We start from the raw sequence: 22,156 nt of genomic DNA, 5'->3' as shown, positions 1-22,156 counted from the left end.
AGAAGACTCCCATGTGGAACTTTCTCTCCCCGGACCACAGGGATGACGTGCTTATCACCAGAGTCAAGGAATTTAGGACCACGGGGTCTATACAAACACACCTGGTTAAACTAACCCTTATCTTCCTAGTTACTTCTTTACCGTTTACGAGCCCTAGTCCAAACCCCTGCATCTGTCAATTCTTCACACACTTACTGCTTCTTTGTCTAAAAGGTAGAAGAGCTGTCTGCTCCAGTCACCTCTGCTGGTCTTCATGGTCTTGTGAGGCTCCCACCAAAACAATCAATACATTTTGCTTGCTTTTCTCCTGTTCATCTGTCTTTGTCAATTTCCAGACTCAGCCGGGGACCTTAACAGGGTTGAGGAAAACTTTTTCCTCTCTTGCAACACTGTGGGGCAGGGGGTGGGGAGTCAGGAAAACCCATCCCATCTTCATGACTTTGGTTAAAACTGACCTCTGCTGGGAAGCAGCACAGGACTGTGCACGGCTGGGGGAGCCAGAGAGAGGCACGTGGAACATGTAGGAGCTACCTGACCCCCAGCCGGGGGACTTGGCCCCAGTGACAAGTCCAGGGTGTGATTATGAATATTATAATGGAAGCATCCTGAACATCAGACCTTCCCCACTCCAGGCTTCATGATTGTGCTCGTTGTAGTTGCTACTGTTGGCTTAGTGACTTTTCTGAACTCACTTTGTCAAGTCTGTATTCTTTGCTGTGTGTGGCTACTGAATCCCTGTGCTGTTACCTTAGTGCTCAGCCAGTGGCTGGGCAGAGAGGTCACCCCTGTTTCCGAGCTATGGGCTACAGACTGGAAGTCCCCACAACCTCCTCTTCAGGTTTGAATAATCTGCTCCAGTGGCTCATGGAACTCAGAGAAACATGTTACTTACTAGATGACCAGTTCATTAAAAGGACGGAACTCAGAGCCAGGCAGCTGGAATCGATGAGCAGGGCAAGCTGTGTAGAAGAAGCTCGGAGCTCCCCCGCTCTCTGAGTTGAAGAGGCCTTTGCCCACCTCCACTCTGACCTTCGTCTGTACTTCCTAACTGATGACGTCCTTCCTTCGGGCTCATCTGTTAACTCAAGTGAAAGACCCGGTGGGCACCAAAATGACTCCTCAAGTAATAACCACTGCTGATGTCCTGGTGATTCTTGGGCACAGCCATGAATCTCAGCTTCTTCATGATGGGGCGCAGCCCAGCAGCTGTGGATCCCACAGGTCCTCCAGGGGCAGCCCAGCAGCTGTGGGTCCCACAGGTCCTCTCGGGGACAGCCCAGCGGCTGAGGGTCCCATGGGTCCTCTGGGGACAGCACCTTAATGGGCTTATGGTCCAGCAAGTACCTGTTCAGGTGGCTCTCATTGTGCCACACAGCCTCAATCCCAGTGGCCAGGTTGACCCCCATTGCCTGGTGACAGGCCAAGATCAGTCGTTGAACCTCTACCACCGACCCCCCAAAAAAGGTCCTCATGTAGTAAAAGTCGCCCTTGTCCCTGGGGATGTGTGCCTGGGACTGTGGCCAATGCTCGTAGCTGAAGTCCTTGCGGGCTGCCTGGTAGAAACCGGGGTGCAGGGTGCCGAAGAGGGGGGAAAGGATCTCCATACTCACGTGGTCGCGGAACTTCATGTCCACCTCTGTGCATACCAGGTAGTCCACCTCACAGAGGAAGTGTGGAATTATTCTTAGAAAATATATTGTAAGCCCTCAGGAGTGATTGTGGAAGCAGCTAAAAGGTCAACAGCGTTCCTGTTCTCAGACTATTGAACGCAAGGGCCCAGTAGGAGCAGGATCCCATGATCCCCAGGGGCAGGGCACAGGTTAGGAGCTAGGAAAGAATGTAACCCTCAGGTCCCCTTTCTGCACCTGGTGCTTGCTAGCACAAACATCCTGCTTTTCCCTTATCCCATGACTGCCTCCCTGCGTGCCTGCCCCTAGGGGAGGGTGCAGGCCTGCTTTAGAGCTTCAGGATACTTGCCATCCCTTTGTCCTCCTTTCCCACGCTTTGAGGCATCTGCCCTGGCTTTCCTGATAAAAAATGAAATAAAAGCGATGGGCAGAACCCAGCTGCTACAGCTCTACTTTCAGAGTCAGCCCTGAATGTCCACTCAGATCGGTGTCTGAGAACTTTATTTCGGCGCGCGATGACAGGAAGATCTACTTGCAGAAGCGGCGGATCATCACACGGCTGCATGGACACGTCCTCCCAGCACGGGGCACCGGGGACCTCGAGGACCACCACCCTCCAGCCTTCCTGGAGGGGCACATGGGACCCAGCAGCCAGCTGATTGGTGAAGACGTGGTAGGTGACCCTGGGTCCCACCATGAAGTGCTTCTCCACCATCTGCAGGAACAGCTCCAGGAAGACCACGTATCCACAGGGACAGGGGACAGGGCTGGAGGAGGGTCACTGCCAGACGCTGGCGGCAGGACCCCAGAGCTCGGGGCCGTGAACATGTGCACCTTCATCATGGGGGCAGGCCCTGGGCTGCTTTAACCAACAGCCACCCTCCTGGCCTGTCCTCAATAAGTCTGCCAGTGGGGCCTCCCTACCTTCTGCTCCCAGAGATGGGAGCCATCAGTACCCCATCTTACAAAGGGAAGCCTGAGGCTTAGGAGGCTGGAAACCCATGCAGCCCCACAGTCAGCATGCTGGAACCAGGAACACGCCCCTTGTGCTGAGCTCCCGGGCCCTCTCCTGGCTGACCCCCTGCAGGTTCTGTCCCCACCTGCCATGAGTTGAGCACCTTTGGGCATAGCCCTTGCTTCTATGCCCTACAGACTGGGTAGAATCAGCAGGGCCAGCCACCTGCCCCACTTTGTTTTGAATGGGCTGTCACTGGCCCACAACAGAGTTGTCTCCGCCCCCTATAGGGTCCTCCCTTGAAGGCTACTGGGTCTCTTGCTGACAAGGTCCATCAGTACACCACTGTTATTCCTAGGAGGGGTCATCTTGAACTGCCCCAGATCAGGAATCAGGTCCAACCTGTGGGCAGAAAAGGGGAGAGAGGACCCCTGGAAGAAGAGGGGGCTTGCTTAGGCCCCAGCCTTGAATCCAAGGGAGTAATCTTCCAGGTCCAGGTCTATATCTCCCTGGCCCCAAGAAGGTGGAAGTCTTGTCCAACCCCCTCATGTGCCTGGTCCCCTTTTGAGGGGACTGACTACCTGCTCCCCACTGTGGGGACAGCAGCTCCCCCATTGTCAGCAAGTGTGGTGAGCCCCTCTGAGACTGATTTTCTTAAAAGGTTTTATTTATTTATTTGACACAGAGAGAGACAGCTAGAGAGGGAACACAAGCAGGGGGAATGGGAGAGGGAGAAGCAGGCTCCCCGCTGAGCAGGGAGCCTGACACCGGGCTTAATCCCAGGACCCTGGGATCACGACCTGAGCTGAAGGCAGATGCTTAATGACTGAGCCCCCCAGACGCCCTGAGGCTGATTTTTTTACACAGGCACTAAGGCTACTTCCCTGGTCAGCCCCATACCTGGCAGGTTAGTAAATCACTCACACAGGGAAGGTGGGCACGACATTTAAACAGGGGACAAGCACACACATCCAGCAGACAGGAGTCAAATCACCAAGAGGCAAGGAGAGGCCCAGCCAATGGGGGAACAGACCAGACATGATGCAGGGGGAGAGAAGAGTGCTCCTGGCAGAGGGCACAGACAATGTAAAGGATTGGAGTCAGGCCCAAGGCACGTATGTGACAACCCCACACCTGGGTGGCCCACAGAAGGGAGGCTGCGGTGGAAGAGGTGAGGCTGAAGAGGACGGGCAGGTGGGAAGCAAATTGCAGAGAGGCTCAAAGGTTATGTTCTGAAACGATCAATCTAGTTACTGGAGGAGAATGGGCTCTGTACAGCAGAGGACAGGGAGATCATAACCCTAACCCCTAACCCCTAACCTCTAACCCTAACCCTAGGTCAGGTTCTGAGTGATCCGTCCCCAGAGACCTGACTCCCAAGCCCCAGGGATTGGGGACACCTGAGCAATACCAGAGGACTCAGGCTGCCACCCAGAAGGAAACCATGCCATTGGGGACTCCGGAAAGTATTCAGAACCAGAGAAATCTGAAGGCCCACCTGAGCCCATCCCAATGAACCCCCACTTTCAGCAGCCCCCTGGACCCAAACCCTGAGCCTGACACTCACCTGACCCATGCCCTCAACTCAGCCCTCTGGGAAGTGCACCACACAGATGGCAGATCACACCTGCCATGCTCCTAGGCCCTAACCCTAACCAATGGTTGGGTCAAGAGGTCTGTTCCCAGGGGCCTGGCTCCAGGAGGATAGCCATCACCACAGATAACTAAATTATGATAAGACCTAGGAATGGTAGAAAGGGAGGAACCTATCAAGGTCTGTTTTCATAAAGTCTTCTGATTCTCACTGTGTCTACCAAACATTTACTCTTTTTCATTTTCCTGTGAAGTGCATCCCTTCCCTTTGATGTTCCTGACCCCTATCCCCTTGTCCTTATTTCAGGATGACATATATACCTCATTTTGCCTAAGTGTGTTTGGAGTTTCCATGTCTCTCTGGATTCCCCATATGTACAAAATTAAATTTTATTTTCTCCTGTTACTCTGTCTCATGTCAATTTGATTTTTAGTCCACCGAGAAGGACCTTGAAGGAACAGGACATTCTCACTCCTTACATATTCATAACAAACCATCACAAGGAAAAATTAAGAAAATAGTATCACTAACAATTTCATCAAAAAATAATAAAATATCTAGGAAAAAATTTAACCAAGATGTGAAAACTCTGTAACATCAAAACTGCAGGATGCTGATAAAGAAATTGAAGAAGAGACCAATAAATGGAAGGATATTTCTTACTCGTAGATCGTTAAATATTGTCAAATTGTTCATTCAACCCAAAGCAATCCACAGATTCAAGGTAATCGTGAACAAAATTCCAAAGGCATTTTTCACAAAACAATAACAATCCTGAAGTGTGTATGAAACCACAAAGGATCTTGAGTAGCCAAACCCATCCTGAGAAAGAATAAGCTTTTGCAAAGCTATGGTAAACAAAACAGTCTTGAAAGTGTCGAGATTAAAACAGGCACAAGGATGATTGTAGCAGAATGAAATAAACACAAGCACAGATGTTCAATTACTTTGTAAGGGAGCCAAGAACACCCAACACAGGGCAGTCTCCTCAATGAATACTGCTGGGGAAAATGAGCCACAAGCAATGGAACATAGTACGTTACACCATACACAAAATCCTGCGCCACACAAAAAGTAACTAAAAAGACAGATTTCCACCGCAGGCCTTTCCTCCACTGGGTCCTCTGACGACTACCCCTCCTTACTATTCACTACACACAGGAAGCCTCTGCTTTTTCCTCCCACAGCTCCAAATGTTCCTGAGGCTGAGGATTCAGCAGCACCTTCCTGGTGGGTCCTGTCCATAAGGATGCAGAACCACCTCCACAGGAGGAGAAAGCACGGATCTTTGGCATAAGCTTTGTTTGAGCCTACGAAAATACCAGGAAACCTGACTCAAATGAAGTCCCAAGGTTTGGAAGGAGCCACTCTTACGCCCTACCAACAGCAAAAGAGGTACCTCGTAGGTGGATACACTTCACTATCCCAGCAGGAGGAAAGCAAGCTTCCTCCCCGCGCACCACCCCGCCACAGCCCAGCCAATGAGAGACGGCCAGGGCCCAGCCAATGAGAGACGACCAAGGCCCAGCCAATGAGAGACGGTCAGGGCCCAGCCAATGAGAGATGGCCAAGGCCCAGCCAATGAGAAGCCACTACTTTTCCAGTTCCCCAGTTTACTCCAAAGGGCTTTCAGTTTACAACAGCCTCTCCCAACCCCACCTCCTCTGTAAAAGAGCCTCCTCGGGCGCCTGGGTGGCTCAGTTGGTTAAGCGACTGCCTTCGGCTCAGGTCACGATCCTGGAGTCCTGGGATCGAGTCCCGCATTGGGCTCCCTGCTCAGCCAGGAGTCTGCTCCTCCCTCTCCCACTCCCCCCTCTTGTGCTCTCTCACTCTCTCTCTCTCTCTCAAATAAATAAATAAATAAAATCTTTAAAAAAATAAAAATAAAAAAATAAAATAAAAGAGCCTCCTCTTGCTAGTTGTCAAGATTTACCTGTGGTTTTGCAGTAGCTGGCTTGTCCCAGTTGTAATTCTCTGCTATTCCCAAATAAACCCATCTTTGGCTGGTAAAATAAATGGCACTTTTATTTTTAAGGTTAACAGGCATGATTAATTCTAAGGAACAACAAACACAAAAGAACCTCTGAAAACTGAGTAGAAGTTGTGCTTTGGTGAGGACCATTTACATTTAAAAGGAAAATCTCCATTTATACTAGGAAGAAAGGCAGAACTCTAAATTTTTAGAAACTTCTATCCATGGGAAAGGCACCTTACAACCATACCCTGTTTACTCTGGCTGCCTGATTACTCCTGCTTCCACCAATATCTTCATCTTTAGCCCATAATGGCATGTAAGGTGGTGGCTTTAGCCATTTCAGGGAATTCCTCCGTTTCCCTGGGTTTCCCCCATGTATATAGGAGGAATCCACGTTATTAAACTTCTGTTTCTTCTCTACTTCATCTGTCCTCTATTACAGGGAGGTGTTAACAAAAGAAAATTTCAAATGAGTAAACTTAAAAATCTAATTAGCTTTATTAACTGATTCTTAACTCATGCAGCATCCAATGTAGCAAATAGAGGACAGTTCCACTGAACTAAACAAAGGAAAGCAATCTCAAAGAAGGAATAGGAAGAAAACCAAAAAATATATTGACAAATGCAGTGTTTAGGTAAGAGTGCTCTCCCAAGGGCCTGTGAGTAAATTTCCTACTCTAGACTCCAGGAAATTCCATGTTGCGTAGTTAAAGGTTACATTCCTGGGCTTACACCCGACATGTGCAGTGAGGAATATTGGCGGAGACAAGAATCAAACCCTAGATCCGTGGCGGGGCACAAGTGCACTTGCCGCAACCTCCACACGCTCAGTAAAGTGGGGGCCGTTCTTCCGGAGCAGGTCACTGACTCCTCAACCGGCCAATCGCAAGCCTGGAAGACCACATGCACCCAGCCCCCACCTCCGCTACTCGGAATATGCGGCCCCAGAGGCTTAAAGCATGCGCACTAGCGCCTCTCCACAGCCGTTGAGACCCGGTCCACCGCGCCCGGAAGCGCGGTGCGCAGGCGTGCTGCAGGAAGCCCCGCCCCGGGCGCGAGTTTCGTCCAATCCCCACGGAGGTGCTCCTCGCCGGCCGCGCGCGAGCGGAGAAAATGGCGGGGCGGTCGGGGTCTTCGGACGCCGAGGGAGCGGGAGCCACGGAGCGGGCTGAGAAGGCCGGAGGTAGTGCAGGGGTCCCCGCAGGGGCGGTTGTGGGGGGGCCGGGGCAGGCGGGACAGGGAGCGCGCTGCCCAGGGAAGGTCGGGCCGCCGGCCGCCCCCGGCCCTTTGTCCCCGGCAGCGAGACCCTTCAGGAGCTCCGCTCTCTCCATGGCGTCGATGAGCCCTCAGCCGGTGTTTCTTTTCTGAAGCCGGGCCAGACCGGCTCCGCGCAGCATCCCGCGGGTTTTCCTCTTGACGCCGACCTGCTGAGGGACGGTCCCCGGCTCAGGGGACAGGGGGACACGGTTGGGCAGCTCCGCACAGGTCCTCCGGAGTCCGAAGTCACCGCCCCACGCGGAGGGGAAGGTGGGAGGCTGTCCCCGAGCCAAGCCCTCAGCTGCAGGACCTGGCTCGTACGTGTTCCGTGGGAGCCTGACCGCCACCCCTCGGGACTCTGCTCCTGTGGGCTCATCTGTCCCCTGCTCACAGCGCCGTCAGCGGCACGGGTCTTGCTGGTTCCCTTCACACCTGCCTGCACGAGGGCAGCCTTGGGATCCGGCGCAGCTCCACAGTGTCCCTGCCGAGAAGAGCTCTGGGTCATGAGCCTTGGCTCAGAAAGTGTCCTCCAAGCAGGGCGAGGCACCCGGAGACAGCCCCGGGCTGGGGACGAATGCACACATAGGTGATAACCCCCAACTGGGCACGGATGCGCCCCCCCCCCCCGTGACAGCCCCCAACTGGGGACGGATGCACGCCCGGAGACAGCCCTGGGCTGGGGACGGATGCGCACCCCAAAGACAGTCTCGGACTGGAGACAGATGCGCATCGCGGAGACAGCCCCGGGGTGGGGACAGATGGGCACCTCGCAGACAGCCCCGGGCTGGGGACCGATGGGCACCTCGGAGACAGTCCCCGACTGGGGACGGATGGGCATCCAGGAGACAGCCCCCGACTGGGGACCGATGGGCATCCAGGAGACAGCCCCCGACTGGGGACGGATGGGCATCCAGGAGACAGCCCCCGACTGGAGACGGATGGGCATCCAGGAGACAGCCCCCGACTGGGGACCGATGCACACACATCCCTTGTATGAAACACCCCCATGGCTAAGGCTGCACCGAAGGAGCCTTTCAGTAAGGCTGTTTCGGGTGCCTCTAATCAACTAGTAGCTGAATCAGCTCCACCAGTGTCCTAGCTTGGGCTGCTCTAACGGAAACACCAGAGCCCAGATGGCCCTATAGACTACAGAATTTTCTTTCTCATGGTTCTGGAGGCTGGAAGTCTTAAGACAGAGGCACCAGCAGACACAGTGTCTAGTGAAGACCAGCTCCTGGTTTCTGGATGACCTCTTCTGGCTGTGTCCTCACAGGGAGGAAGGGGCAGGCAGTTCTGGAGGTCTCTTTTATAAAGGCACTCCATCCACCATCATGACCCAGTCACCTCCCAAAAGCCCCATCTCCTAACACGGTCACATCAGGCCATAGTATTTCTTTCTTCTTCTTCTTTTTTTAAAGATGTTATTTATTTATTTGTGAGAGACCGAGCACAAGCAGGGGGAGCGGCAGAAGCAGAGAAGCAGGCTTCCCGCTGAGCAAGGAGCCTGATGTGGGACTCGATCCCAGGACCCTGGGATCATGACCTGAGCCAAAGGCAGACACTTAACCGACTGAGCCACCCAGGCGTCCCCAGACCATACTATTTCAACACATGTACTGTGGTTACCGCCTAGGAGGGTGTCGTCCTACTTCTGCACTTCACACTAGGGTATTATGGGGTAATGAAGCATTGTCTGCAACTCATTCTCCAGGTTCAGAAATGTTAGCTAATGGGGGATAGGAACTATGTATCCTATTTACACAACTTTTTAGTAAATTTGAAATTATTTTGAAATAAAAAGTAAAACTAGGGGGCTCATACTACACAGGCTAGTTTGTGCCCTGGATTTTTTGTTACCAAGACATTAGTTGCCTCATTCAACAGATATTTATTGCCAGTCTGTGCCTTACCTTGTGGCGAGCACTAGACATACAATAGAGAATAAAAACAGTGCAGCTCACTGCCTGGTCTATTAATAGTAATACCTGAGAAAATGGTTGCCCAAACAAAATATCATTTTGGGGTCACTCAAATTTATTAATTTTAAAAAATATAACCATATGTAAAAGTGTGTATAGTGAAAAGTAGACCTCCTCTTTCTTGTCCTTCCAGTCATACCCTCCAGAGGTAACTACTTTTGATTTTTGTGTGTGTGTGTGATTCTGGCCAGAAGTTCTCTAGACTTGGTATGCATATATTTGTAGAGTGACAGGTATATATTTCACCTCTTTTTGCAGCCATATGGGATTCTCTATACACCATTTTTCACTTTCATTTATTCTGTCTAGGGTCTCTTTCCATGTCCATACATACGAATCTACCTCCTTTTCAGTGGCTACACAGTATTTTGTGGTGGAGATGAATCATAAATTCTCGACTGATGGGCATTCAAGTTGTTTCCCGCTTTTGACATAACAAATATTGCTTCAGTGTCCTTTAACATGCCTTTTGCATACTTAACCAAGTATAACTCATACATAAATTTCTAGAACTGGAATTAAGTCTTCAAAATGTTGATAGCCCTCCAAAAGGTCACATCCGTTTCCACAGTCTTATCAGTGTATATGAGTTTCCCCACATGATCTCACTGACCATTGACAGATTTATTAATCTTTACCAATCAGATAGGTACAATATGTTATTTTTAGCTCATTAATTATGACTGAGATTGTACAGCTTTTCAAATAGTGACCATTTGTATAATTTTTGCTTCACTGTTCTCTCCTTTTCTCCACTCTTCTATAGAAATGATTCTTTACCTTCTTTATATTGATTGAAACATATTATGGAAAGATCTAAGCATATACAAAAGGCGAGAACAAAATATAATTACCCCATGAGCCCATCTTTCCACTTTACCAATTATCAGCTTTTGGCCAACCTTTTTTCCTCTTTATCCTCACCCACTCCTGCCACCCATTCCACTACTTCATTTGAGGATCACAGGCATCATAGCATATCATCCATACATATTTCCATGCATATCTCTAAAAGATAACTAACCACAATAGTATTGTCATATCTGAATAACAACTACAATAATTCCTTAGTTTCATCAAATATCCAGTCAATTTTCCTGATTGTGTCAATATTTTTTAAAGTACATTTGTTTGAATCAAGATCTAAATACTGTCCATTTTTTAGATTGATTTATCGATCTCTTTAATCCCTTTTAGTCTGCAAGACTCTTCTTTTTCCTTTTTCCCCAAAATCTGTTAAAGGAACTGAGTTCCTTTAGGAATCCAGTTCCTAATCTGGATGTTGGTAATTGCATTCCCATGTGTCCTGTGTCCCTGTATTTCCTCTGAATTAGTATTTAGGTTGAGAGGATTAAAAGATACTAGTCTGATTTTTTTGGCAAGAATCCTATATTATATTTTTACCTCAAATGGCTCATAGTGTCCAGTTATCTTTATTGTGATGTTAGTACCATTGCCTAGATCTACCAGTTCATTAAGGGATTAAAAATAAGTGCCTATATCAGGGAAGTCCAAATAAAAACCTCAATGAGATACCACCTCACACCAGTCAGAATGGCTAAAATTAACAAGTCAGGAAATGACAGATGTTGGCAGGAATGCGGAGAAAGGGGAACCCTCCTACACTGTTGGTGGGAATGCAAGCTGGTGCAGCCACTCTGGAAAACAGTATGGAGGTTCCTCAAAAAGTTGAAAATAGAACTACCATATGATCCAGCAGTATTTACCCCAAAGATACAAATGTAGGGATCCGAAGGGGTACGTGCACCCCAATGTTTATAGCAGCAATGTCCACAATAGCCAAACTGTGGAAAGAGCCAAGATGTTCACTGACAGATGAGTAGATAAAGAAGATGCGGTATGTATATACAATGGAATATTATGCAGCCATCAAAAGGAATGAGATCTTGCCATTTGCAACGACGTGGATGGAACTGGAGGGTATTATGCTGAGTGAAATAAGTCAAACAGAGAAAGACATGTATCATACGACCTCACTGATACGAGGAATTCTTAATTGCAGGAAACAAACTGAGGGTTGCTGGAGTGGGGGTTGGGGTGGGAGGGATGGGGTGACTGGGTGATAGACACTGGGGAGGGTATGTGCTCTGGTGAGCGCTGTGAATTGTGCAAGACTGTTGAATCTCAGATCTGTACCTCTGAAACAAATAAGGCAATATATGTTAAGAAAAAAATAAAAGAAGATAGCAGGAGGGGAAGAATGAAGGGGAAATCGGAGGGGGAGACGAACCATGAGAGACGATGGACTCTGAAAAACAAACTGAGGGTTCTAGAGGGGAGGGGGCGGGAGGATGGGTTAGCCTGGTGATGGGTATTAAAGAGGGCACGTTCTGCATGGAGCACTGGGTGTTATGCACACACAATGAATCATGGAACACTACATCTAAAACTAATGATGTAATGTATGGTGATTAACATAACAAAAAAATTTTTTAAAAAGTAAGTGCCTATATTGGTTAAAAACAGGTTAATATTTTAATGGGAGGCTTCAGAATAGTAAGTGTATATAGAATAACTGCATTTTTTAAATTGAGATGTCTTAAATTAGTTTTCTTCTGTTCTTTGTGGGATTTTTTATAAGACTCTCTAGAACTTTCTAGTTAATTAGCTATCTGCAGTTACAGTGATTTTTGACTCCTTGTTTCCAGTTTTTTTTACCCCTCCTTTTTTTTTCTTTCACTATTACATCATGAGCTTTGACCCAATCTTGAATACTACAGGCAGTGAAAGTTCACCCCTCCCCTTGGCCTGAGTTGTATTAAGGGGAAATCTGTGGTATCATTTCACAACTTAGAAGAAGTAGACTGTGAAATGGCCTGACTCATCTCTCATTCAGTATCCATCCACCTCAGGACAAGAAGGGGCACCACTGTGGCTGGAGACCTGAGCCCCCCTCAGTCCCAGACCAAAGTTGTTGGACCCTTCCTCAGGCTTCTCACTCCCTCAGGATTCTAAAATGTTTGGTTTTGTCTCCACAGGGCAAGCCAAATCCTCACAGAAAATTGAAGACTTGCTGGAAATGGTGAAGAAGTTGCAGAAAGGTCTCATGTCTCCTCTGTAACAGGCACAGCCTGAGCTTTGGGATAAGGCAGAAGTGGATTCAGTTCCAGGCCTCACAATTCACAACCTTGGGAAATTAACTCATTTGCTCTCTCTTTTTTTAAAACTTAATTCTTTGAAGCAAAAATACAGCGCCATGATTCAAAATTGAATTATGAGGGGATGGAAGGCGAGAAATTTTCCCAAAACCCCCTTGCTAGCCACCTATTTGGCCCCAACTGTATTCAGTTAAATCCAGGTTTTTACCTTCACCTCCCTTCCCTCCACCTTAGCTCTGCTGCTCTCTGCTTGCTTACCAGCCTCCTTCCAGCCACATTCCCACCTCAGGGCAGGCCTTTACACGGACTACCTACCACCCCACCCAGGAACTGCCCTCCCCATGATTTGGGGCCCTTAAGAGGTCTTCCCATATCTGAAGAGCATGCCCCACTCCTTCACTCTTTAATTCCTTGCTACAATTACTACAGCCTGACTCAGTATCTCTATTTTTTTTCCTTGTCTCCCCTACCCAGAATGAGAGTCCCTGTAGGGCCCCCAACTCCCTCTACCTGCCCTGTCATCTCCACTCAACTTCCTTTCCTTCCTGCAGCGGGAAGCCTAGAGCCCAGGGTTGAAGTCCTGATTAATCGGATTAATGAGGTTCAGCAAGGTGAGCTCTGGGACCAGCTACATGATTTGCAGGGCTCCTTGTTAAAAGATTACTGAGTAGTTCATGACAGCAGCAGCAGATCATTAAAACCAAGGATGGGTCCATGTAAATGCAACTGCTATAGTCACGTGTCCATGAACCTGGTGGTGCTATCAACTGAGCCCAACAAGAAAGGCTTGTGTTCTGGAAGCCTGGTTTCTTGCTTTAAAATCTGTCCCCCAACCCAGATTTCCTGGAAGACAAATGAAAAATGTCACTGTTTGCAAGGAATAATGCAGTTGGAGGCTGCACTGACATTGTTCTGCTTTTTGGCACAGCAAAAAAGAAAGCCAGTGAGGAGCTGGGAGAGGCCCGGACTGTTTGGGAGGCCCTGCAGAGGGAAATGGACTCATGTAAGCAAGCTGGGGGTCACCCAGAGGTCTTCAGTGTCATACCTTCCTGAACTCAATATTCTGGACACTTAGCATTCTTGCTGTGGCCAAGGGCTCCTACCCCCTCTCCAACATCAGGTCCTGCCAATCTCCCACTCTGTGGGTAGGAGTGTTCCCAAAGAAGTATGCTCTCCAAGCATACTTCTACCTCAGGGTTTTTGATAGGCTGTTCTTCCCCCAGATAGTACAGGTTCCTATTGCCACACATCCTCATCAGCTCTTACCTTGAATGTCCCCTTCTCAGATAAACCTCCCCCAAGTCATCCCATCTAAAGACAGCACCCTGTCCCCACCTGATCACATTCCCCTTACTGCTTGTGTTTCTTCATGTCATGTGTTTTTTCTCTCTCCTCCATGTAAACACACTGGCCGCCTGCAGGATCTTCACAGTCACCCTGTATCAACCCCAGGGCCCTTTGCTGCTTACAGGGAGTGTGGGCTCAAGAGGGGAGGAGGCTCAATTCAAGGGGTCCACATCTGGGATTGGGGTAGAGCTATCCCAAACTGCCTGTGCATGAGGGGCAAATGCACTCCCTGAGGGTGCAGTGATGCACAGAGGCCTGATTGTGTTCCTGTGTTTTCCAGTGAGTGGAGAGAAAGTACGCCTGAAAGAGATCTTGAACAAAAAGCAAGGTAACTGCAGCTACTCTGTCTCCAGACTTTTGCCCTTGTCACCCTGCGGAGGCCAATCTTTCCATAGCAGCTGAAGCCCTTTGGAACCTGACTTAGCTTGCATCCCTCCTGTGGCTTCCACCACACTTACAGTAAATGACAAAGTCCTATCAGGTGTCCACAAGACTACATGTGATCTGACCCTATTATCAATGCCCAATCTTGATGCTTTGATGGGTTCTCACGGGGCCCTTGGCTCCTCTCCCTGCAGAAACCCTAAGGATCCTCAGGCTCCACTGCCAGGAGAAGGAAAGTGAGGCACAGAGGTAAGAGCTTCCATCTGGGACTTGCTCTGCCCTTCCCCTTCATTGTGGTCAAAGGAGAAAGAGGGAAAATCAGTCCTGGACCCACAGGTCACAGTGTCTCCCTCTGAAAAAAGGAGAGGCCAGATGCATGTCTTCCCACCTTGGCCCCAACAGTATGCAGTACTGTTAATGGTACTCTGACTCACTGGGATAATCATTCATTTGCTAGAATATCAAATGCTTTCAGCTGTTATTTATTTTATGCCTGTCACTCTTCCTAAAATCAGCTCCTTGGTCTCTGTTCACTCTCCTGTTCCTTCATTTAGGCATCAAGGCACCCAGTATCTCTCCATGCATCTACTATCTTTCCATCCACCTCAATATTTGTGAATCCATCTCCACTTCCTGAACCTTGATTTAACTCATTTTGTGACCAGAGTCCCCAAGCCCACCAACATTAGAACTACGTGGGAAATTTGGATGAGATTGATATGTTAGTGTGTGCTTGTGCACCTGTGTCTGTCCATGTTGATCTTCCTGATTTCACAACAGTATTTCCAGGGTACACATGCTCATGCCCCCCCATGAAGTTATTAGAGAAGGACCTTGATCTGCAAAGCCAGAACAGACCCCAAGAGAAGGCAGAAGCCCCACCCCAGCCCTGTCCTGGGGAGACATTCAGAGAATATGACTGACAGCTGCCTTTGCCTCTTCCCAGGAAGCAGACCATGCTGCAGGAGTGCAAGGAGCGAATTTCTGCCCTGAACTCCCAGATTGAGGAAGAGAAGAACAAACAGAGGCAACTGAGGTAAAGCCCAGTGTCCAATACCAGGCAGGGTGGGGGCGATGTGCTGGGATGGGTTGTGGGTGCGGGTAATACTGGAGATGGGGGTTAGAAGAGGAGCTGGCTGGGCTGATCTTGAAGGGTCAAGGTGGTGAAAGTACTTCCTGCAGAGCAAAGAACACGGGCAAGCCTCCCAAGGTCTGTGCATGAAGACCCCTGGCCTGGACCAAGGTGAGGAGGAATGTCTCAGCCCATGGCCCCTCATCTTGAATGGTTGGTCCACAGGTTGGATTTTGAGGAACAGCTGGAGGATCTGATGGGCCAGCACAAGGACCTCTGGAAGTTCCATGTGAGTCACTCAAAGCCATTCCTCCCACCTTCCACATCTTCCCTGGAAGTCCCAGGCCCAAAGCTCAGGGTCACACTGCAAGCCTCCTCCCTCTCACCTGCCACACCCAGCTCCTGAGCCAGCCCTGGTGGTCATACATCAAGATGGCCCTCAGCTCAGTCCCTACACACCACCCTCACTGCCACCCAGTGTCGTCCTCTTCTGCTGGTCCTGCCCATCCATCCCTGCTGCTCCCCCCTGGCCCTTCAGTGGCCAGGAGGAACCCCGATGAACCAAGGAGAGGTTATCCATAAGGAAGATCCGTGGATGTGTTTGCAGCCATGACAGCACAGGGCAGATAGTGGGAAACCAAGGATCCCAGGTGCCAAATAAAAGGGGCAGAGAGAATCAATGTTAGGATGGAGGAGCTCAGTGAGAACACCACACAAAGGGAAGAGGAGCTGCAGTTCAGGTCTGGTGACTGATTCTCCAGGGAACAGTTCTGATTTGTAATGTTTTCAGGATCCCCTATAATAAATACTTGCCTCAGACCTGATTTCAAAGCTTCCAAAATTCATGAACCACCTCATGAGCCTCTCAAGTGCAGCATCACAGGTATCTGGGGTGAGACAGTTCCCTGTGGAGAGAAAATGGCCAGTACAAAGGCCCTGAAGCTGGCACATGCCTTGTGCGCCCAGAGACCCAGAGTAGTAGGAAGTGAGGCATGCTGAGTAGAGACCAGATCCAGGTAGGCTTCTCTGAGGTGCAAGGGAGAGCCTGGGACACATGGACAGGCCTCCTCTCTACCTACTCAGAGGCCAGAGCAGATGGCCCGGGAGATTGGCACCCTGGACAGCAGCAAGGAGCAACTGCTCAAGGAAGGTGAGGCCTGGAGAATGGGGAGGCCCTGCCCTGTCCTGTCCTGCCCTGCCCTGCTCATCTGTCCCTTCCTGCTGCAGAGAAGCTTGTGGAGGCGAAGCTGGAGGATGTGAAGCATCGCCTTTGTTCCCAATTTGGGGCTGATGGCTGCTCGACCATTGCTGAGGGGCTCTTTCTGCGCAGCCAGGAGGCTGCAGCTGCAGTGTAAGATAAGGATGGCGGGGACAGGGAATGGGGTGGAGGGAGGGAGCCACCACTGCTGATGGCCCTACCCTCAGGCATCTGTTTGAAGAGGAGAACAGGAAGGCCCAGGAGCTCCTGGAGGCTGCTGCACATCACCATGAGCAGCTACAGCAGAAGTGCCAGCAGCTGCAGCAGAAGAGGCAGAGGTGGGCATGGAGGCCCTGCCCCCAGTACCCAAGGGGAAGGTGGCTGAGGGCATCTCCAGTCCCCTTTTGGCTTATCTCCTGGTCTCTTCACACCCTCTTGTCCCTTCCCCTCCCCTCCCCTGCCACACACTCCTACCCCACCCTTTTCTGTCCAGGCTTAAGGAGGAGCTGGAAAAGCTTGGGATGCAGATCCCTGCTCAAACCCCAAGCAAACAAGAAGAAGGGGCTGGCCCAGGAGAACCTGTGAGTCCTGGAATGAGGTGGCAGGGAGCAGAGAATAGCTCATGGAAGGAGCAGGGTACAGGAAGGTGAGGAAGGGGAACCACAGTCCTCAGAGGATGGTCTGTTCTCACAGGGCACCACCAAGACAAAAGTGCAGAGGCTGGCAATGGTGGGGTGGCAAGGGGCAAGTTCCAGTGAGCTGTGGGCATAGGGATGCTTGGAGACTTCCCTCCTCAGACCCTGACCTCCCACAGGCCAGTCCCAAGCTCCTAGGAGTCATCGAGGAGAAAGACCCAGAGCTGCCCACCAAGCAAGGCCCTTTGCCCTCCTAGCCAAGGAGGATTCCCCCTGCCCTGCAGCATATTCCAAGAACTTCAAGAAATAAAAGCACTATTTCAGTACAACTGCCTCAGCTGAGTTTGTGCAGGGGTGGAAGGGTTTATCTGGCCCAAGACCCCTGATCCCCGAGACTTGGTAAAGCCTTGGCCACATTTCCTCTTGGCCTCAGCCAGAGTCCTGCAGCAGGACTCTGAGACTCACTCAGTAAGTGCTTCCCTAACCTCATAGTCTCCGCTCTGCTCATTTCTAGGACTTATCACACAGTTCTGGGTCTCCAGGCAGAAGGATGCACATGCTGCAAACCCACGCTGTGATTGTTTCAATTCCTTATTCAGGCCTGGACTATACAGAATCCCAGAAATCCCCAAAATGAGGAACAAGGTGCTGGGGTTCTCAGCCAGTCAATCCCTTGCCCACAGTCCCCACCAATTAGCTGAGAAAAAGAAACATAATTGGAGGCCAAGTGTAGTTTGCGCTCTTGTGGGCACAAAATATAAAACCGAGACACGTGTCACTACAACACAGTATGTTAGAATTCCTCAGTATCCTGGGAGTCAGTTCACCTAAAACTATTGTGTGCTTTTGAAGTATGTTTCAAAGCACATAAATGCATTCACCCAGTTAAGGGCAGCAAGGGTAGTCAGAGTCTGTGATCCTAAGCCAAAATACAGTAACTGAAGAAGAAAGAGATTCCTTCTCTTGAAAGGCTCCCACATCCGGGTAGGAGACAGTAACATGGTGGGATGGAGAGAGGTCCAAACAGGCCCCCAGTCTGGAGAGCACTGTTTCTGTGGAAGAACGGAAAAATAATGACCTGCAAAATTAGACACACTAGGCATCAACCTCCCAGTTTTCTGAGATGGGGTTAATCAGACCTGTGACATAAATGAACTGGTAACATCTTATCAAAATAACTCCTGTATCTCCTGGAAAGTGGTATATTCCCCTGCATGACAATGGAAGCAGTTCAGCTAAGCCCATGATTAGAAATAATTTTGTAGCTTCAGCTGGTTCACAATAAAGAAACGGGATTTATGATTACTTCAACAGATGAATAAAGCCTTCGGCAAAATCCAACACCTATTTGCGTAAAAAAAATAAATCTAGGAATAGAAAGTAACTTCTTTTATGCTTAGTGGTAAAGTGTTTGAAGCATTTCAGGTACATTCAAATATGAGTCACCATGTTAAAGTTCTGCACAGCGAAACAGGACCAGAGAAACAGGACTGGAACCTTACCCCACCCCTGCTCACAACCACATGGATATCTGCCAAAGAAGAAGAAAGAAAATCCTTGCTGCTCAGCCTTGCAATCTCCCTCCAGGCTCTTTCCTTGGAAACCCAAAGATGTGTCAGCTGGAAAAGGAGAAATATAACCCCATCATCACAAAGTCAGGCAACCAAGGGTGGGTTCCTAGCTGAGACAAAAAACAAAAAACTTATAGCTGGTAGACTCACTTACCATAAGGTATAGGTAGAGACAGATGAGATAAAAGAAACTGTTCAGTCTTAAAGATCAATCTAGACAAAATACCAAGGAGCAAGGACTACCTAGGTTTGAAAATAAAACTATTCCTCCTTCCCAGCTTCTCCGGGCAGGAAAAAAAGATCCCTAAAGTATGAAATGACTTTTGGCTAAAGATCACATTCAGGACACTATCAGCAAAATGGAGCCTCAGTAAATCTCAGACCAAGGATGTTGCTAACCCTGAGACTCTTGAGTGTGCCCTATAAATCCTCACAATAGATAAATAGGGCTTCTACAAATCTTAGGGGCATTGGACACATTAAAGATATTTATAAGGTTTTACTTTATTCTCAGTGTTCAATGAGCTGTCTCTGGCCAATAAAGGCATTCCTGCATTTATTGAATTTCTTTCTTCCTATGATTTCTTTGATTTTTTTCCATCCATTGACTTGGGGGTGAACTCAGGTTCTTTCCTATGTGAATCTCCTACACAAGGACTGGTAACTTCTCAGAGAAGCCTATCTCAAATTCATAAAGCAAACTGGCTATAATGGACTCACAGTGTTGTAAATAGGTCACACACAGAAGGGTTCAACAGTGAATATTTCTCACTCAGATTAAGTACAAGTGAAGATTTTTGTGGTAGAGTTTAGAAGATCTCTGCCCTCCCCAATCAATCCTTTCTGTCTTAAGTCACGGTTACCATCTAAGGCTCCAAAGACAAACCTGTGGGTAATCTGCACTTCAGGAGCACAAGGAATGAAAAATCAGCAAACGCAAGTAAGTTTTTTTGTGGCCAGACACGGAAATAATGGTCATAATTTGTGTTCATGATCTCTTGGCCATAGCTCAATTACACGCTTCCACCCACAGTAAAGGGAGGCTGAGACATGCAGGCTAACTGTGTGCCCAACACAAAGAGAAAGTGAGTTTTGGTATACATATAGCCAGTCTCTGCCCCACATGACTTCTCTCCAGTGTGAGTTCTCTGATGTTTGCTGAGGTGTGATTTCTGACAGAAGGTTTTCCCACATTCATTACACTCATAGGGTTTCTCTCCTGTGTGAGTTCTCTGGTGTACAGTCAGGGCTGACTTCTGGTAGAAAGTTTTCCTACATTCTTTACATCCATAGGGTTTCTCTCCTGTGTGAGTTCTCTGATGTCTATTGAGAGTTGACTTCTCACAAAAGGTTTTCCAACATTCATTACATTTATAAGGTTTCTCACCTGTGTGAGTTCTCTGGTGTACAGTGAGTTTTGATTTCTGGTAGAAAGTCTTCCCACATTCCTTACATTCATAGGGTTTCTCACCTGTGTGAAGTCTCAAATGCACAGTGAGCTTTGGCTTTACACAGAAAGATTTCCCACATTCATTACATTTATAAGGTTTGTCTCTTGTGTGAGTTCTCTGATGTACGGTAAGAGCTGGGCGATGGCCAAAGGATTTCCCACATTCTTTACATTCATAAGGTCTCTCTCCTGTGTGAGTTCTCTGATGTGCAATGAGAATTGACTTCTTATGGAAGGTTTTACCACAATCATTGCATTCATGATGTGTCTCTCTATTGTGAATCCTTTGATGTACAGTGAGGGCTGACTTCTGGTAAAAGGATTTCCTACACTCATTACATTCATAGGGTTTCTCTCCTGTGTGTGTTCTCAGATGTACAGTGAGTTTGGTTTTCACAGAGAAGGATTTCCCACATTCATAACATTCATACGGTTTTTCTCCTGTGTGGGTTCTCTGATGAACAGTTAGGTGTGACTTATGGCAGAAAGATTTCTCACATTCGATACATGCATAGGGTTTCTCCCCTGTATGAGTTCTCCGATGTATTGTAAGAACTGTTTTACTGATGAAGGTTTTCTCACACTCACTGCATTTATAGGGTTTCTCTCCTGTGTGTATTTTCTGATGTTTATTGAGATTAGACTTTTTGTAGAAAGTTTTGCCACATACATCACATTCAAAAGTTTTCTCTCCTAACTGAGGTCTTGAAAGTGGAGTGAGGTGTAATTTCTTGCTGAAATTATCCCCACTTTGATTAAGTTTACGGTATTGCTCCTTGAAATCAGCTCTATGAAGATACGACTGTGTTGGTTTTGCACAAAAGGTGTTCTCCCATTCCTTACATCTACAGTGATCCTCCCCTATGTGAGTTCTCTCTTGGGCAATGAGAGCTGACTTGTCACAGGCTCTCTGATATTCGTCATATGTATAGGTAGGCTCTCCCATGTGAGCACAGCTATGTGTAAAGAAGGTTGCCTCCTTGTTGAAGCCCTTCCCTTGCCCACCAAATTCAAAAGGTGGCTGCAAAATTTGATCCTTCTGATGAAAACTACAATGCTCGCCATACCTGAGGGGTTTCCCAGTTGTATTATGGTCCTCAGGCTTCTCTCCAGCATACATCTCATCAGGCTCACCAGGGAGAAACATGTTCTGACACACATTAAACTCCTCTGGCTTCATTCCTGAACAGTTTCCATTATTTATAATCAGGTTTGAAAGGTGGATTGCACTCAAATTAAATGGTTTTCCCAAGCTGGTTCTCTCCTTAGTTGATGTTTTGTTGTTGGCAAATCCAACTTGCCACACATGTCTGCTCTGATGCTCCTGGAGGGTCTCAATCAGGTCATCTGCAGTCTGGACATCTAAAATGAGACAAAGTAACCATATCTGTGAACCACATCTAAGCATTTCTTATGGAATGTTTGTATAAGAATGAAGCAGTTTCTTTCCATCACAGTAGGATACAAATTGTGAAGAATCAATAATGGGTATGATTATGATAAACATACGATTTTTCTTTCTAATGAATTGATGTAACAAATTACACTAGTAGGTTCTCTAACATCAAATCATGGTTTTAGTTGTCAGTTTTGCTTTTTTAAGTTTCTTTTTTCCTTTTTGGATCCATGAGGAAATATTCGGTCACAATATTCACCTCTTCCCTAGCCACGGATTTTGGCTGAATTCTTTCATCTGCCATTTGTGTTCTTGTTCTGTTTCCTGTTTTCTCTCCTAATAACTGTGAGTTCCTTGTACTTGGCCTTTTCTCATCACTCAGCTTTGAAGATGACAAGATCCTCCTGGATCGGCTACTTTAGGATGCAGTAGAGGACCATTTGTCTGTCACCTAAGTGGGGATATTGCTTAGGACAAGGATTTGCACCCACGTTTATTTTTTTACTCCTCTCTGGGGATTGGCTATGAGCACCTGTGGAGTTTCTCAAAGGCATCCTCTCTCCCTCTCCATGCTAGCCAAAGACAGCTTTCTGCTA

At 48.2% G+C, this 22,156-nt stretch overlaps 2 protein-coding genes across 11 annotated transcripts in view; one reads left to right on the top strand and one right to left on the bottom strand.

Moving 5' to 3' along the window:
• Positions 1–6,079: 6,079 nt before the first annotated feature.
• The window catches only part of LOC123846982 (zinc finger protein 883-like), a 33,826-nt gene continuing 17,749 nt past the window's right edge, over positions 6,080–22,156 (bottom strand). For 5 of the 10 annotated variants that reach the window (XM_064595513.1, XM_064595510.1, XM_045879135.3 and 2 more), the window contains one exon: positions 18,620–21,526. In XM_064595513.1, coding sequence (XP_064451583.1) covers positions 19,728–21,526 — 1,799 coding nt within the window. In that variant the 3' untranslated portion in view covers positions 18,620–19,727. Of the gene's footprint in view, positions 7,891–9,993; positions 21,527–22,156 lie in introns of those variants that run through there. The other 5 variants (XM_064595515.1, XM_064595514.1, XM_054508483.2 and 2 more) reach the window with 5 other exon arrangements.
• Positions 7,214–17,460, top strand: SYCE1 (synaptonemal complex central element protein 1). The gene is made up of 13 exons (XM_064595517.1): positions 7,214–7,335; positions 12,388–12,450; positions 13,059–13,118; positions 13,436–13,510; positions 14,135–14,182; positions 14,433–14,487; positions 15,185–15,274; positions 15,536–15,599; positions 16,394–16,460; positions 16,538–16,661; positions 16,736–16,846; positions 17,002–17,089; positions 17,323–17,460. The coding sequence occupies exons 1-13, from the start codon at positions 7,266–7,268 to the stop codon at positions 17,398–17,400; spliced, it is 993 nt and encodes a 330-aa protein (XP_064451587.1). The 5' UTR covers positions 7,214–7,265; the 3' UTR covers positions 17,401–17,460.

This window comes from Mirounga angustirostris, unplaced genomic scaffold (assembly GCF_029215605.1).
Source record: "Mirounga angustirostris isolate CCGP_5_RB_7025 unplaced genomic scaffold, mMirAng1.0.hap1 SCAF_6, whole genome shotgun sequence".
Taxonomy (NCBI): Eukaryota; Metazoa; Chordata; class Mammalia; order Carnivora; family Phocidae; genus Mirounga; species Mirounga angustirostris.
This window is presented reverse-complemented; position numbering and strand designations above follow the sequence as displayed.